Genomic DNA, 15,429 nt, shown 5'->3' with positions numbered 1-15,429 from the left:
TACAACTTCCAAAGAGGCTTATTACTGATGTTCATCCACTTAAGGATGTTCATACCCTGGTAAAGAGCTGAAAATATCTCCAAAGATAACATATTTATGTATATGTTTTATCCTATTGTGCTCTATAATGGTATTACGTGGTCATGATTGTACAGCACGTAGACCGTTGTAATGGGACGTTTCCAATTTAGTAACAAAAGGCGTTGATTTGTGTTCCGGCCGATCTGCGTCCATCTTTATTTTCACTAATTCCCAGCAAACGCACACGGAGGCGATGCGGGATGGTGTGGTGTGCGGTGAGCTGCGCGTCGAACCCTTTCCCTCCACCTCGTCGACTCGCATCGTTCTTACGATGTCTTCGTGCGGACCGAGGCTGCGCCGCAACGTCCTCCGCACCTGTGCGTCCCGGGCCGCCGTGAACTCCCGATTAGAGCGGCACAAAAGCAGAGCTGCCAACGCACAAAGGGCGCCCATCATCTGCCGTCACGGCCAATTATACATTTGCTAATCGCACTCAAGGCTTTATGTCCGCTGACGCCGAATTTGTGGAAAATCGGAGACGGGGCCTCGCCGGAACTCCTCGTTTCACATTCCCGCGCTGGAGCCAATTGTCCTCTGTCACGCCAACTCGGCTCTCGGCGAGCGGATAGATTATCTTAATATTTCTTCCCTTACGAACACGTACAATTATACAATGATACATAAGAATACAATATAATTGCATAAGAAAAGAAAAATGTTCACTCTGTCACTATAGAGAAGAATTTTGTCATTTATGGCATTACTGTACACACATGCAGCAATTTAGTGAGATCCCACTCAAAGTAAAAACTCTAAATAATACACACGCACGCATTTTCAGAACCGCTTGTCCCATACGGGGTCGCGTGGGACCGGAGCCTAACCCGGCAACGCGGGGCGTGAGGCCGGAGGGGGAGGGGACACACCCAGGACGGGACGCCGGTCCGTCGCAGGGCACCCCAAGCGGGACTCGAACCCCAGACCCACCGGAGAGCAGGACCCGGTCCAACCCACTGCGCCACCGCACCCCCCCAGTACTGTAAATGATAATGCAAATGTAAAGAGCATGAAGTGTGTGTTCACCAGTCACCGAGCAGATACTACACACGCATAAATACAATAAAAGCGCCGATTCCTTTTTCAATTTCAGAAGAAACATAAATTAAGAATGAAATGAAAAGAGTAGCAATCAAATACCGCTTCCCACCGCAGGAGCCTTGACCTTGAGCAATGGGTAAATCGGTGTAAAAGCTAACATAATATGGTAAAGCCGTCCACTGCATCTCAGAGTTTGCGTCCAAATATGAGGACTGGAGGAGGATTTCCGCTTCTCGTCTCTTGGTGTCGGGAGGGTTTCGGTGTTTCAGGGGAATTGAAGTTATTGCGCAGGAGGCGGTGAGAAGCACCGAATTATATCACAGGAGGAAAGAAAAGAGTTTCATCGCAAACCTCCAGTGAACAGCGGCAGGAAGAAACTGCAAGAAACACAGTGGTTCACATGGGACACCCAGAAGAGAGAGTAAAAAGAGAGGAGCAGCTCATTCAGTCCCAATGAATAAAGAGCGGAGATGGACAGCCGAGTCGGGGCCAAACGGCGTCTGAAGGACTGTGAAAGAATAGGAAGGCAGCCCCAAAGACGGGAGAAAGTGACGAAGAATCCTTCAGGGTGGGCAGCTATGGAGGAACTCAGCCTGAGAGCGATTCATGAAATATTTCAATATGTGTGTGAAATGCGTATCTCAATGAATGAGCGCAGGAAGGGAAAGGCGCGCTGGAGCTCGACGCGGCTCCTGTCGTTTCACACTCCGACCAGAAGGGGCCGCCGGCGGTTAGCGTTCGGCTGCAGGACACTCCACGTGCACCGAAGGAGAGCAGCGTTACCCGGAAATGGATTGCGCTTCCGGGTCACGTCTGGCGGTGGTTTCCGGGACGAGTGGAACGACGCGAGTAACCGCGGAAGAGTTCGGGCCGCTACGCTGAGCGGCGCCGTAGACATGGGGAGGCCGGCAGCTCGGCTGTACCGCGCCCTGGAGGGGCTGTTCGCCGTGTACAAACCGCCCGGAGTTCACTGGAAACTCGTCCGTGACACGGTGGAGACAAACCTCCTGAGAGGTAAGTGAGAGAGAGACGTCGACGTCAGACTCACTCTGTCTGTCGTGTGTGTGTGTGTGTTCGTTCCTCAGAGCTCTTCACGGGAATCGGAATGTAGTTACACACCGCCCTGACTGACAGTGACAGTCCCTGCGAGCGCCTCTTCTCTTGGTCGCGTGAAGCACATTATTATTATTTTTATTTATTTTTGTTGTTGTTGTTGAATTTAGTCTACAGAAGAAGAGCACACAGGACGGTGGGAGGAACAGCACATCAACCAAGCACGGACACACACACACACGGACGATTCCGCACACAGACACAGCGGAAAACGGTTACATGAATCACTGTTGCACTTACACCGTCACACCCTAGTTTCTGTTGATATAGAAATATTCCAGAAGTGAATCAATGTGTTCAGTTGCTGCAGTGTGTGACGCTTGTTGTGGGATTCAGAATGGAAGAGTAACAGGTGGCAGAGGAAGGGTCACATCTGGAAGAAGAAGTACATGAATCACAGTGAACCTCTTGAACCCAAGGAACCAAAGAAGCGCCAAACAGAAGTCTGAATCGGACGCTCCTTATATATATGTGTGTTTTCCAGAACCTGGCTGGGGAAGGTACAAGGTCTTGTTTGTAAACTTTTACCAATGCTGCATGCACGTGTGTGTGTGTGTGTGTGTGTGTGTGTAGGACTGAACGGAGCTCCTCGTCCAGCTCCCCGTTCCCAGGTGAAGTTTCTCCCAGAGCCCTGCAGAGACAACCGAGTTACACTGGAGGCTTCTGTCCTCCCTGTGCTGGCAGACCATCCTCTTGGTGAGTGTACACCTTGTCTGTGCGTGCGTGCGCGCGCGCGCTTGTTCACTCATTTCTATTACTTGATGTCCATCCGCTGTAGAACTACTGTTCGACAAACTTTTTTCTTATATAGCGCTCTGTCCTCGAGACACACTAAACACTTAAACAGGTGACGGGTAAAACGCATGACGGACCGAAAACAAACGACAGCGGACCGCACAAATAACACATTTCTATTATTTTAAAAAGAACAGACTTGTCGATAAATGCAGAAATTCAGTTTGTTCTCTGCGGTGACTAAGTGATGATGTGGAGGCCAGTCGCCGGTTAAGGAGAGGAAAACAAAAACTGCAGATTGACGTTAAACTGGAGATCATAAATCTTGGCGGATGGGGCACGAACTGCTACGTAAACCTAACAAAACCGCCCACCCTCTCTACTGTAGTACCCTAGAGAAAGGTGTGTAGTAAATGAGTCTCGCAGGGTAAACGTGACTAATAAGTGTCGGCTGTGACAATTATCTGTCTCTGACTTGGAAACTGAAACTAGTTGCAGGACCACAGTTTCAGAAGCTGCGTGTCGGCGTGGGACACCGGCTGGACGTATTTTCCTCAGGCATCCTTGGTAAGTGTCCATCGGTGAAAGGTCAGCACACGTGAATATGTATTTATCGGACAAAGCAAAGAGGAACTAACATCTGTCTAGGACTCGACGTGAACTTTTGCGTTTGGACAGGTACTCCACAGGACAGGTACATTTCACCTGTCTCATCAAATTTTAAACGTATCCAATTTTGGAAGGACAAAAATATGTAAATATCTCAATATAAAATATCCTTTAATAGGCAGGAACTCGACACAAACATTTATTGATCACAAGTTTACCAGTTACATTTTTGCTTGCGGTACCAGTTTTCTCTAAAAACAAATTTCACTGCAAATAAATTTAAATGACTGAATATAAATTCAAATGAAGCACTAAAATAGAAATTACATAGTACTACTAACAGTGTTTGAGTAAAAGAAATTGCCAGGAATTCCAGGCAATTTAAGTTTTGGTAGATTTTTTTTCCCTTTTTTTTTTTTTTTTTAATCTAACTATGAGCTTTGTGTCCCAGTTTTAGGTGTTGGACAGGGGAACGTGAGGCTGACAGAGATGTACAATTCCCATAATACTAGAGTAGGTATTACTGTGTGTGTAGAATGTAATTGGAAAAATGGTCATGATGTATTACGTATCTGTTTGTGTGTGTGAGGTGTTTAAAACCTCTGACTCCTCGGCTTATGAACACAACTGGGACCTGAAGACTGTTTATAACTTGATTTGTTTGTAACTCCAAAATGATTTGCTCCCTCAATACTATAAAAAGCATAATAATACAGATATTGCCACTCTAAAAATATTGGATAGTTATGATAAATTAAGAAGTAAACTGTAAAATATATTTCAGTGCTGTTTGGCTATTCACACCATAAAATGTGAAACTTTTGTAGTGACGGACGACCAGTGCTTACAAAACACTGGATAAGAACTGTAAACACTGCGGAGATCCGTCGACTTTGTGGAGAAACGCAGGTGGCGTTTGTGCTGACATTTTACAAAATTGATGAGTGAAGCATGTGGACTTGTAAAATAGACTATAAAATGTTTATGTCTTCAGAAATGAGTTCAGGGAGCGACATACGTGTGTGATGTGTCACTGAGTGTGTCATTATGGTTGCCCCAGGATTACACACTCGAGGGGGAGTTTGGCAGAGCCACAGACGATTTCTCCTGTCACGGCCGTGTCATAGAGAGAACCACTTACGGTACAGTCTATGAATGAACAGTTGAAACAATTTGCTGATTAAACAGATGTCTGGTTGGTTCATCGATAATCGTTCTGCTGCATAACTAAAGTAATGGGGTACACAGCTATTTGATGGTTATTACGAGTTTTGCTTTAGTCAATGTTTGTGATCAGACTAACTTTCTGTGTTAAATTTTTCTGTTTCTGTGTGCTCCTCAGGTCATGTTACCAAGGACAAGTTGGAGAGCGTCCTCGCCATGATCCAGGGCGTCAATCAGAAAGCCCTTCTCACGTAAGTGGACCTTGCAATTGCCTTCCCCTCAGTGCATGCCTTGTTTCTACACTGTACACAGCGCTGCAGCAGGGCGACACACCTGGTTGTTATTCCATGTCTCAGTGTGACAACAGCACATCAAAGCTGATCTCTTGGATTTTATGTGTAACACAACTGGATGTGACATTTGCTTGGTTGTGAATTTCTCCAGGATTATGGTGTATAGTGATACATTAAATGCTCTAATTTTTTTTTCGTTATTTTGAATACTGCGCCAAACCACCTGCTTATGTCCTCTTTGGTGTTTTATCTTTGAACAAGATGCCTGTCTGCAGGTACTCCAACGTGGATATGCGCTCCCAAGAGGCATACGAGCTGGCAGCCAAGGGCTCGTTGCGTCCTCAGAGCAAGTCCCCCCCGATCATAACTGGCCTGAGGTGCCTGAAATTCGCACCACCCCACTTCACGTTGGGTAAGACGTGCGTGTGGCTGATCGTGAACACCAGTTCATTGGCCCAGATCCACCAAAATAGAAATGTGTAAATGAGCCAAGGAGTGGACAGATGCAGAGAGCGCTGACACAGCCCCTTTCCTCTTTTCTACAACAGAGGTTCACTGTGTGAACGAAACCCAGAAGTACCTGCGCAGGCTGGTGCATGAGATAGGCTTGGAGCTGCGCAGCTCGGCTGTGTGCACGGGGGTGCGGCGCGAGCGCGACGGCCCCTTCAAGCTGCAGCACGCCCTCACACGCCAGCACTGGACCCTTCCCGACATCACGCAGGCTGTCCACTGCTCGTGGGCCACTTGGACAGGTGGAGAAGTGAACACGGTTCAGCCAGAGCCCCATAAACCCTTGACTATGGGGTAGAAGTTAGTAAAACTCAGTGTCACATTCATTGTCAGACTGGAAGAGAACTTTTGGTCCAGTGGATTTTTTTTTTGGCTACCTCTGTTCATAAACATATAACTTTACCTCTTAATGTCAAGAAAAATCCCAGATTTTTTAACATGGTTTTTTTTTCCCCATTAAAACATAAAAATATATTTCTATGGTTGACAGTGTCAGGAACCTAATGTTACAGTAACAAAATTACAGTGATGTATGTCCCTGGAAACTTTTTTTATGCATTTGGATAAATGGATACATTATCCTAATTGCACTGCAATTAGAAAACTGATGACTGAGTGCAAGCAGCGTAGGCAAAATAAAATTTTCATTTATTTATACAACAGAAATCAGCAAATTAGCCTTGATTTAACCAATACCTTTGAGGTAAGTCACCATGGTTGATACATTGACATTTTTTCTCTTCAGTGATTTCGGCTGTACGTTACTGGAGCAATTCAAAGCATTTTGCTCAAGGATACTGCAGTAGGAGTGGGATTTGAACTAAGGACCTTAACCACTACACTACCTCTTGCCTTAAATGTAGCTGTGTGGGGACAGTAACGGTGAAGGTCCACACAAAATTCCGAAAGATTTACGAAACATGCATCTCACTAAAAACCTTTGGCATCAATGCAAATGATGAAAGGCACAGAACAGTTTGCACTTTTAACAGTAAGAGACAGTGTTTTAATCAAATCTTGTTTCACATTTGATCAATTTTAAATGTTTAAGCAACTGAAAAAACTAAGGTTAAAAAAAAAGTCTTCCACATTCAAGACTCAGACAGTTCTTGCCAGGTGTGGTACTAAAAGATGGACCCTTGACATGAAATGATTGATTATCCAGCAGATGCCACACCAGTGTGGCTCAACCAGCGTTCTGTGGGGACACACACACACACAAATGTGAGGCTGTACCGTATGACGGCTACTGCAGTGTCAATCACAATTTGCATGATCACACAATATATGTAAAAGTCCTCCCACTGGACTCTAAAGTCACCTTGTACTCTTCACAGCTCAGACCACACACAACTTTGAGACCACAAAGGGAACTTCAGGAACATGTGTCCAGACGCTGGTCTTCTGGCACCTCCCTCACGTTCTCTCACAGAACTGAAGCCAGAGTGTCGCAGTGTAACTGAGCACACTGTCCGCACAGCCGAAAGCAAATGGTCAAGCCCCCCCCACCCCTTTGGCGTGACTGCTAGGTGGTCTTCCTGAGTGTGCTCAGTGAAAGTGGTGGCGGCTCAATACACAGCTCCTCTCTTAGAGAGGTCAAGCTCTGACCCCAGCGGTGCTCGTAGTAGATGCTCAGCACGCAGTTGGAACGTCGCCCGTTGCGCAGCGCCCACGGGCCCAGCGAGGCTGTCAGCAGCTGTAGACGCCTGGAAAGAGCACGCCAGCGGTCACACGCTGCACTCGTCAACAGTGTGGTACAGGAGTCCATTACAATGGAAACGGTGATTAAGACTAATCATAAACTGGTTTAGGAAGTACCTATATTATCTACTGAGACATGAATTTGCATTATGAACATAAACGATCCATTTATTATGTTTATAAAGCCAGGTAGCTATGCTACAGCAAAATCTAAATTTCAACCATCTAACAAGAACCCGTCTCCCAGAATGCAACGTGCAACTTCAGTAAGATCAACAAGAATACTTGACTCCAGTATTAATGTACTCAAAATGTTAGAGAAGCTATTTTTACAAAATAAGAGAGGCTTTATTGTCATTTCAACCATGTACAGCTGGTACAGTATACAGTGAAACATTATTTGTAATGTAACAAACCATACACATACCTGGCAGACAGGCGGAGGGGTCCAAAAGCAGCTCCCAGAATGCACATAGGCAGGCCGGTCTGAGCAGCTTCGAACCATTTCACTGCCACTTCACCTAAGTTTAGACCAATGGTTTGGATTGTTAGTGAGAGGAAAGCTCACACTTAGTCCCTGTGGGAAAAAATGGAAGAGAGGGAGAGAGAAAAAAAAAAAAAAAAAACTCTCTCTCTCTCTCACAAACACACACACAAAGCAGCAGCACTGTATCAGTTGAATACTAACACAGTGCACCGTGTGGAGGTGCTCTGTGCGTACACTCACCCAGCATGTTGGTAGGCATGCCCAGCAGCGTGTGCAGCAGATCGTGCACCTCCCGGTAACGCTGCATGACGTAAGCGAGTTCCTCGTCGTCCACAAACTTGACATCCGCCCGCGAGTCTGGCGTAACGCGCTACAGTACAAAATTATCTATTGTTAAAAAATTATTACTACTCAGTTTTTCATGCTTAAGCATGCTTTTGAGGCATGTTCTCTCACGTAAGTCATTTGCTTGGAAAGAGGATTTTCCAACCATAAAAAGACAGCATTCTCTCCAGGAGTCAGAATCTCACGTTCTCTTTGAGAAAGCGAAGGTACTCCCTCCCTAGTGATCCATCTGGCAGCGAAGACATCTCAGTCAGATCAAGGGTAGAGAGGCGAATGCGTGGACGTTCCCTACAAAACAAACAGCGCGGTCTCATTTAGTCTTATCATTTAAGGTTTTATGCAGTCATTCAAAAAGTATTGAGATGCTTGACCCATTCCTTATTTTACTGAACCACAAATAGTACTTTGAAGTTTTGTTGCGTGTCATTTTATAAAAAAATATATATCTATAACGCCAGAAAATATTTAAGAAAAATCTGAAGTGTCATCTGTTTCTGCAGTTAGACCTTGAACTCTTTTGAGTACCTACGTACCAGTTTTTTGCTCTGTGCAGAAGTAATTTGGGCCCATTCTTTTAGGAAGATTTCCTCCAGGTTGTTCATGTTGGATGGATGATGTTTGTGGACCACAGTTTATAGACAGTGCCACATATTCTCAGGGGGGACTGACAACAGGACTTGGACTGGGCCGCTGTAGGACATTCAGCTTTTTGTCCTCGAGCCGCTCCAGTGCGGCTTTGGCCTTGTGCTTGAGGCCACCGTGCTGCTGACAACGGAACTTTCTTTGAAGCTTCAGTTTTTAGCACACTGAAGGTTCCCTTGCAGTATTTCCTGGTATTTCACTCCATCCATTCCTCCTGTCTCAGCTGATGAAAAGCTTCCCCACAGTATGATACTGCCACCACCACACTTCACTGTAGGGATGGCGTTAAAAGCGCTGCCTTGGTCTCATGTGGACCCAAAATATTCTCCCGCACGTCACAGAGACAAAATTTCAAAGTACTATTTGTGATTCAGTAAAATGAAAGAACAGGTTAACGTTCTTCATGCTTTTGCAAGGCACTTCAAATATGATGCGAGTTTTTCCACATATACTCACTCACAGGTGTTCAGCATGTCTTATTCTATGTGAACTGTAGCCGGATGTGACTCTTGTCAACCAGAACGTTATTTTTGTGTGTCTGATTTACCCTCTGGTTTCTCCATAAACATGTACATAATTGCAAGGCAGAGAAAGAAGCCAAAACAGTTTTTTTTTTTTTAACTAAAATGTGACAATGTTGAGATGCACTGCATGCAGCACATGAAACAATGAGGCACAGAATAGTGATGCGAAGAACGGGTCGGTGTGGTAACTGGTGTATTAAGCACAAGGGAGATGCACAGCTTACTTGAGTATGCTGTGTCCCTCTGGGCTACTCTTCATCCTGTCTCTCAGTCTCAGCAATGCCAGGTGCCCAGTGGTCTCCCCCAGCACTGCCACCATGTCTGTAAGGACAAGAAGAGAAGAGGCTACTAATTCATTACCTGTTTAAGGTCTTTCAGGAAGTTCTCCAAATGTATTACACACCACATATCTTTTTTGATGGAAACTCTCCAAACTGAAATTAATTATAATCTTAATAACCAAGTTGCTCCGATTTCCTTCAATCAAGTAGCTGCCGTGTGGACATTCTCACCGTGTCTGTATGGGTTCTGCAGGGCCGCCATTCCCGACCCCACGGCCAGCAGGGCCTTCTGGACAGGATTAGTGGGGATGTGGCCTCCATACAGGTGTCCAGGACCGCCATCAGACGTCCAGCCGGAGCAGCCGCGGTGTCCGGCCCACCCTGCTGGAGACACGCAGGGTCCGGGTTCAACAGGAGGAGTGACCGGCACACCACAGCAGGTCACATGACGTGTAAATATGACCAGTAAACAGACAGATGTGGACAGCAAATTGGAATATTAAGTTAACAACAAAAATCTCACACAGCAACCTATAAGTCAATTTTCTGACTGAGGCCTCATGCACTGGTGACTAGGGTCAGGGCCAGGATGACAAGATGTCACACAAATGCAGACTTAAGGACAAATACAGAACTTAAAGAGAATCTCTCACACACACAAAGAGCCCGCGTGAACTGCTCGCCCTACGACCGCAATAAGAAACTGGGAAAGTGGAAACGGCGCATGCGCGCGGAACCCCACAGGGCGGCTGCTCGCACCCGTCCCAAGTGCGCGAGCCGAAATCCGAAGGACACGAGGCAGGAAGACCACTGACATTGTGCCACGATGTGTTACACCACCGAAAATGAACTCCGTTAAACATAAATCCTACAGTTCCGAAGATACTCTTTTTATATTATTAAGCATTAGAGGTTACTCCGACTGAACGAATCAAGCTACTCTTTTTCTACGGAGGCCCGCATGGGTCAAACTTACGAAAACACATACCGAGGAACTACTTTCCTGGATGCCTATTGGTTAATATTATTACCGTAATATTCGGTAAAAACGCGCATTTTGCGATGGAGTCCATCGAGCTATGTAAAGCTCTGCTGTCGAACCAGGTTCCCCGATGCCCATTGTGTTAAGCGATTACCGCTGATGAAATGCGAATTTAAATATGGAACCTAAGTTAGAGCTGTAAGTAAATGCAGTATACCTTCTGTACACTTGCTGAAGGCAGCAAAAAATTTCTCCATGTCTTGGTGAAATGTACGAAGTTACTGTTAAATAAATAAGAAATTTAAACGTATATTTTATCATATATAATATTCAGTCAGCAGCTGAGTCATTCCCATCCTTTGAGCAATTTCTATGTTCGTGACGCACAGTATTTTAAAACTAGAACGTTGTATGTCACAATAGCCATTTTACGATAGGCTCACCCCGACACTACATGAAGCGGTTGTCGGCAATTTTATGTTATAAAATGTTATTTTTTAAGAGGTGACTTTTATTTTGAAAATTGGCTTAAAATACGTAGACTGATTAAGAAATGATTCGTTGGCCTTGCAGTGCACCAATCGTAAGAACTCAGGCAGCCCGGTTTCCCACTGCAGTGACAGTGGTTTCAGATAATGAATGATTTAAGTCTTTTTTGAATTTCTAAAAATAATGACTTGCTGGATAAATTTTGCGGATCACCTTAACTGACACCTCTTTAACCGTATTCCTAAGCAGACTGTCTTCATTGATGTACAGTATTGAAGGCGTAATGGCAGGGTGGGCAGATGTACGTTGGAAATGACGTTCGTCGGACGTAACCAATCGCTAGCGGCCTCGCACTGTAGCTCCGCCCCATGAGCCCGCCCCTGCAGCAGTGGGCCAGTAGGGTTCGAGCAGCCCTCGCGGCACGGAGATGGGGCTCCGCGAGAACGAGGTGGTCCGCGTGCCCAAGGTGAATAGGTACAGTGCTGGACTGTGCAGTCGGAGCGCTGTCTCGCGGAGCCGTTTCCGTCGCGAACCTCCCGGGGGGTCAAAGCGGTGCAGTTTGCTGACGGCACGAGGGAGCGCTTCCTGTGGTGCGAGCTAAGGTGCACTTACTAGGTTGCGGTGTTATTTCGAATTAAAACGTGGTTCTTTCAGGGTTATTAATTATTATATACTACCAGTTTACCCTGGTATTAGTGTCTGTGACCCAGAACGCGGTAATTTATTATATCGACACGTTCTACGTCCACAACCCTAGTCTAGACTACATGGAAATCAAATCCGTACGAAAAAAGGCCGCATTCAACAACAAGGCTTAAGTTAAGGCTTTGGAGAAATTAGTCCGTTTTATATCCTCATGAACCAGTAAATACACATTTAAATGCTATAGATTCTATCTGGCAAATTTACATTAAATGTTAAAGTGGGCAGGGATTGATCTGAATATAGTCCCATGATCATAGGGGGTGCGGTGGCGCAGTAGGTTGGACCACAGTCCTGCTCTCCAGTGGGTCTGGGGTTTGAGTCCTGCTTGGGGTGCCTTGTGAGGGACTAGTGTCCTGTCCTGGGTGTGTCCCTTACGCCCTGTGTTGCTGGGTTAGGCTCTGGTTCCCTGCGACCCTGTATGGGACAAGCGGTTCTGAAAGTGTGTGTGTGTGTGTGTGTGTAGTCCCATGATCTTGCTTTTCTGCAGAGTGAGTAAGTGTGTGTGTTATTGACCTTATGCTTAAGTTAATGAGCACGATGTGTTGTGAAGGGAGCGCAGTGGCACACGAGTTTGGCCAAGTCCTGCTCTCTGGCGGGTCTGGGGTTCGAGTCCTGCTTGGGGTGCCTTGCAATGGACTGGTGTCCTGTCCTGGGTGTGTCCCCTCCCCCTCTGGCCTTACGCCCTGAGTTGCTGGGTTAGGCTCCGGCTCCCTGTGACCCTGCATGGGACAAGTGGTTTCAGACAGTGTGTGTTGTGTTAATGATGTTTGAGGTATGAGGGTGTGTTACTGTACATATGGGGCAGGGGCTGTTAAATCCAGCAGAATTCAACATCCCCCTGGTTCATAATGCCTTAGTGAGCTCTTCTATGGTTGTTTGTTCATTTCTTAATTAGTCTTTTATTAAAAAACTGTAAACTCATAGCTTGTGAGCTCAGTAAGTGGATCAGCCATAAATATAGATAAATATCTGTTCCCTATATTTTAAGTGTGTGTCCTCTGTGATGGGTATGGTACACTCCTCTGCATTGCCGTTTCTCCACCTGTTTTTTTTTATTTTTATTTATGTCACTCTTTACCGATGGCCTGTACCCCCCCGGAGTGCCGCCATACCTTGTTTTGCCTTGTTAAATGTACTTGCCGACTTCACCATTAATTTGGCAGGTCGCGCTGACAACGTCCCACTTTTAACAGCGGTGTGTCGCCGTGTCTCCCTTGTTCCAGGCACTATGGCGAGGGCCGTGCGCTTCGTCCTGTGGGACGTGAAGGACACCCTGCTGCGGGTGCGCAGGTCAGTAGGGCAGCAGTACTGCGAAGAAGCGGCGCGGCTCGGCCTCAGGCTCCCTGCTGCCGAGGTGCAGACGGCCTTCGGCAGAGCGTATCGCCAGCACTCTGCCCGCTACCCCAACTACGGTACAGCCCAGGGACTGGGAGCTAAGGCCTGGTGGTCAGGGGTGGTGCGGGACACCTTCTCCCAGTGCGGGGTGGGGGACCAGGCCCTTCTGGACACGTTAGCACGCAATCTGTACCAGGGATTCAGTGGACCACAGACCTGGGAGGTGAGGAGGTTGCAGCGCCACCTTTCATCAGTTCAAAGATGCATTTATACTCATGGTTACTGAGGGTCGCGGTGCTCTGGAGCCCATCCCGAAAACATTGGGCGCAAGGCTTTGATTTGCACCCTGGATGGAACACCAGTCCACCACAGACCTATATTTTTTTTTACTTATGTCATTATCCTTGAAGAAGGTTAAACAATGAGCAGGAACATCCATGCTTTGCAAAGCAGTGGAAAAAGTTTAAAACGTTGTGTGTCGAGGGGAAGCGTTCTCAGACACACTCACACAGTCATTGTGTACCTCCATCCACTGTTTTTTGCAGTCCTTTTTTTAAAGTCCACTTTCGGAATAGATGTGAGAATGTGTTTTAATTTCACTGCATTTTATGTTAAACTGCTTTTTCCTTTTACTTTTAAATCTAAGTACAAAAATTAAAATCTGTTAAGTTTCTATTTTTTAAAATATTGATTTCATGAGGTAAACTTCCTGGGATGAAGACAAAGGCCATATGTCACATTAAACTAAAAAAATAAGACAATTAAAGCACAGAGTATCTTGTTATATTTCTAAATCCTCTCGAGTGAAATCTGGCGGCCGGACTGGATGCGTAGCACTGTATAACTGACGGTCGGACCAGTTAACAATAGGTATTAATAATCAATAGGTATTAATAATCTCCAAGCAGATACTCATAGAAAGCAGCATATGAGGAGACGGAATAGCGGAGCGTCTGTGTAACTCGTTTGTTTGTGTATTTGGTAAGAAGGGCTTTGAGTCCCGGTCAAGTCGGGTTTGTGGTCAATCTAACCTCAGGCGCTGTTGTGTTCAGGTCTTCTCCGACTCCGAACGGGCTCTGCAGAGCTGCGTCGCCTTGGGCCTCCACCAGGGCGTCGTGTCCAACTTTGACAAGCGCCTCGAGGTCATCTTGCACCGCTGTGGCCTGCGCCCCTATTTCTCGTTCCTGGTGACCTCAGAGGAAGCCGGGGTGGCGAAGCCGGACCCGGGCATCTTCCGACAAGCGCTGGAGCGGTGCGGGGTGCCCGCCGTGAACGTGGCCCACGTCGGGGACAGCTACGTCAACGACTATGTCACGGCACGCTCCCTGGGTATTCGAGGCTATCTTCTGGACCGGAGCAGAGGCCAGGAGCTGCCGACGGTCCCCGCAGGGCATCGGCTCCACTCCCTCGACGAGCTGCCATCTGTACTTGTGCGGGATGCGGACTGAACGCGTGTGGACGCCTGTTGGACACCGAGACGGAAACAATTCTTTCTACTTGAATGCACAGGAAGTTTCTGCCTGTTGTATCAGAGATTATTTTATTATGCTTGTAATGCAAGTATGTAGTTGTATTAATGATTATAAAATAATGTTATATCAAATACAATGACAATAGAGGGATGATTTTTTATAAAAATGTTTCAGATGATTCTGAAGTAGGAAAGTCTTTGAACAACATTTTTCTTCACGATTCAGTTTTTGTTTGTCAGTTTTGTACTGAACATGTATATGAAGTAACTGTACGTCAGTCACTCGTTCAGTTTCCTCCCGCTGGGGGGGGCTGGGGGTGCGTTCCAGGCCAACCGAGATATACAGTATAATTTGAACGTCACTGCCATGGACCGGAGAGGGGCGCGGTGGCGCAGTGGGTTGGACCGCAGTCCTGCTCTCCGGTGGGTCTGGGGTTCAAGTCCCGCTTGGGGTGCCTTGCGACGGACTGGCGTCCCGTCCTGGGTGTGTCCCCTCCCTCTCTCCAGCCTTACGCCCTGTGTTGCCGGGTAGGCTCCGGTTCCCCGTGACCCCGTATGGGACAAGCGGTTCTGAAAATGTGTGTGTGTGTGTGTGTGTGTGTGCCATGGACCGGTAGAGTGCCTGCAAAACTGCAGACAGCGTATCGTCCCACCTTTCAGTCTTCCTCCTGGAGATACTTTTTACTTCTAAACTGTAGACCCATAACAAATGAGGGTCATTTTATCTCAGCAGAAAATCGACTATGTGGCTGATTTCTTTGAATGAATGAACCCCGTTAGGTGAGGGACAGGTGTATTATTTTGAGTGTCAAGCATTTTGTCCACCTCCCACAGGCTGTACTTATGGAATCAGAGTTTGGATCATGCTACCAAATATAATAGTTGCAGAGTTTCCAAAAATGGCATCATTTTCCTGCGCAAAGA

The 15,429-nt window shown here is 46.5% G+C and overlaps 3 protein-coding genes across 11 annotated transcripts; 2 read left to right on the top strand and 1 right to left on the bottom strand.

Annotated features, from left to right (window-relative positions):
• Window positions 1–1,944: 1,944 nt before the first annotated feature.
• trub2 (TruB pseudouridine (psi) synthase family member 2) lies at window positions 1,945–6,436 on the top strand. 2 transcript variants are annotated; one of them, XM_018728765.2, is made up of 8 exons: window positions 1,945–2,133; window positions 2,806–2,928; window positions 3,460–3,534; window positions 4,028–4,089; window positions 4,637–4,718; window positions 4,919–4,991; window positions 5,309–5,445; window positions 5,582–6,436. In XM_018728765.2, exons 1-8 carry the CDS (start codon window positions 2,016–2,018, stop codon window positions 5,839–5,841), a joined length of 930 nt encoding a protein of 309 aa, XP_018584281.1. In that variant the 5' UTR covers window positions 1,945–2,015; the 3' UTR covers window positions 5,842–6,436. The 2 variants fall into 2 exon arrangements, with proteins under 2 accessions (XP_018584281.1, XP_018584282.2); XM_018728766.2 differs by lacking the exon at window positions 4,028–4,089 and having other exon boundaries at window positions 5,295–5,445.
• An 83-nt stretch (window positions 6,437–6,519) lies between these two features.
• On the bottom strand, window positions 6,520–10,499 carry coq4 (coenzyme Q4 homolog (S. cerevisiae)). 4 transcript variants are annotated; one of them, XM_018728767.2, is made up of 7 exons: window positions 10,181–10,499; window positions 9,755–9,907; window positions 9,467–9,563; window positions 8,262–8,364; window positions 7,972–8,101; window positions 7,672–7,765; window positions 6,520–7,249 (listed from the first exon to the last, which is right to left on the bottom strand). In XM_018728767.2, exons 1-7 carry the CDS (start codon window positions 10,338–10,340, stop codon window positions 7,069–7,071), a joined length of 918 nt encoding a protein of 305 aa, XP_018584283.2. In that variant the 5' UTR covers window positions 10,341–10,499; the 3' UTR covers window positions 6,520–7,068. The 4 variants fall into 4 exon arrangements, with proteins under 4 accessions (XP_018584283.2, XP_018584284.2, XP_018584285.2 ...); XM_018728768.2 differs by having other exon boundaries at window positions 9,755–9,904; XM_018728769.2 differs by having other exon boundaries at window positions 10,283–10,499.
• A 152-nt stretch (window positions 10,500–10,651) lies between these two features.
• Window positions 10,652–14,652, top strand: hdhd3 (haloacid dehalogenase-like hydrolase domain containing 3). 5 transcript variants are annotated; one of them, XM_018728774.2, is made up of 3 exons: window positions 10,652–10,703; window positions 12,923–13,257; window positions 14,087–14,652. In XM_018728774.2, exons 2-3 carry the CDS (start codon window positions 12,928–12,930, stop codon window positions 14,480–14,482), a joined length of 726 nt encoding a protein of 241 aa, XP_018584290.2. In that variant the 5' UTR covers window positions 10,652–10,703; window positions 12,923–12,927; the 3' UTR covers window positions 14,483–14,652. The 5 variants fall into 5 exon arrangements, with proteins under 5 accessions (XP_018584290.2, XP_018584288.2, XP_018584291.2 ...); XM_018728772.2 differs by lacking the exon at window positions 10,652–10,703 and adding an exon at window positions 11,397–11,460; XM_018728775.2 differs by lacking the exon at window positions 10,652–10,703 and adding an exon at window positions 11,428–11,468.
• Window positions 14,653–15,429: the final 777 nt, after the last annotated feature.

This window comes from Scleropages formosus, chromosome 21, assembly GCF_900964775.1.
Source record: "Scleropages formosus chromosome 21, fSclFor1.1, whole genome shotgun sequence".
Lineage (NCBI taxonomy): Eukaryota > Metazoa > Chordata > Actinopteri > Osteoglossiformes > Osteoglossidae > Scleropages > Scleropages formosus.
Note: the sequence above shows the minus strand (reverse complement) of the source record. Positions and strands in the feature narration are given on the sequence as shown.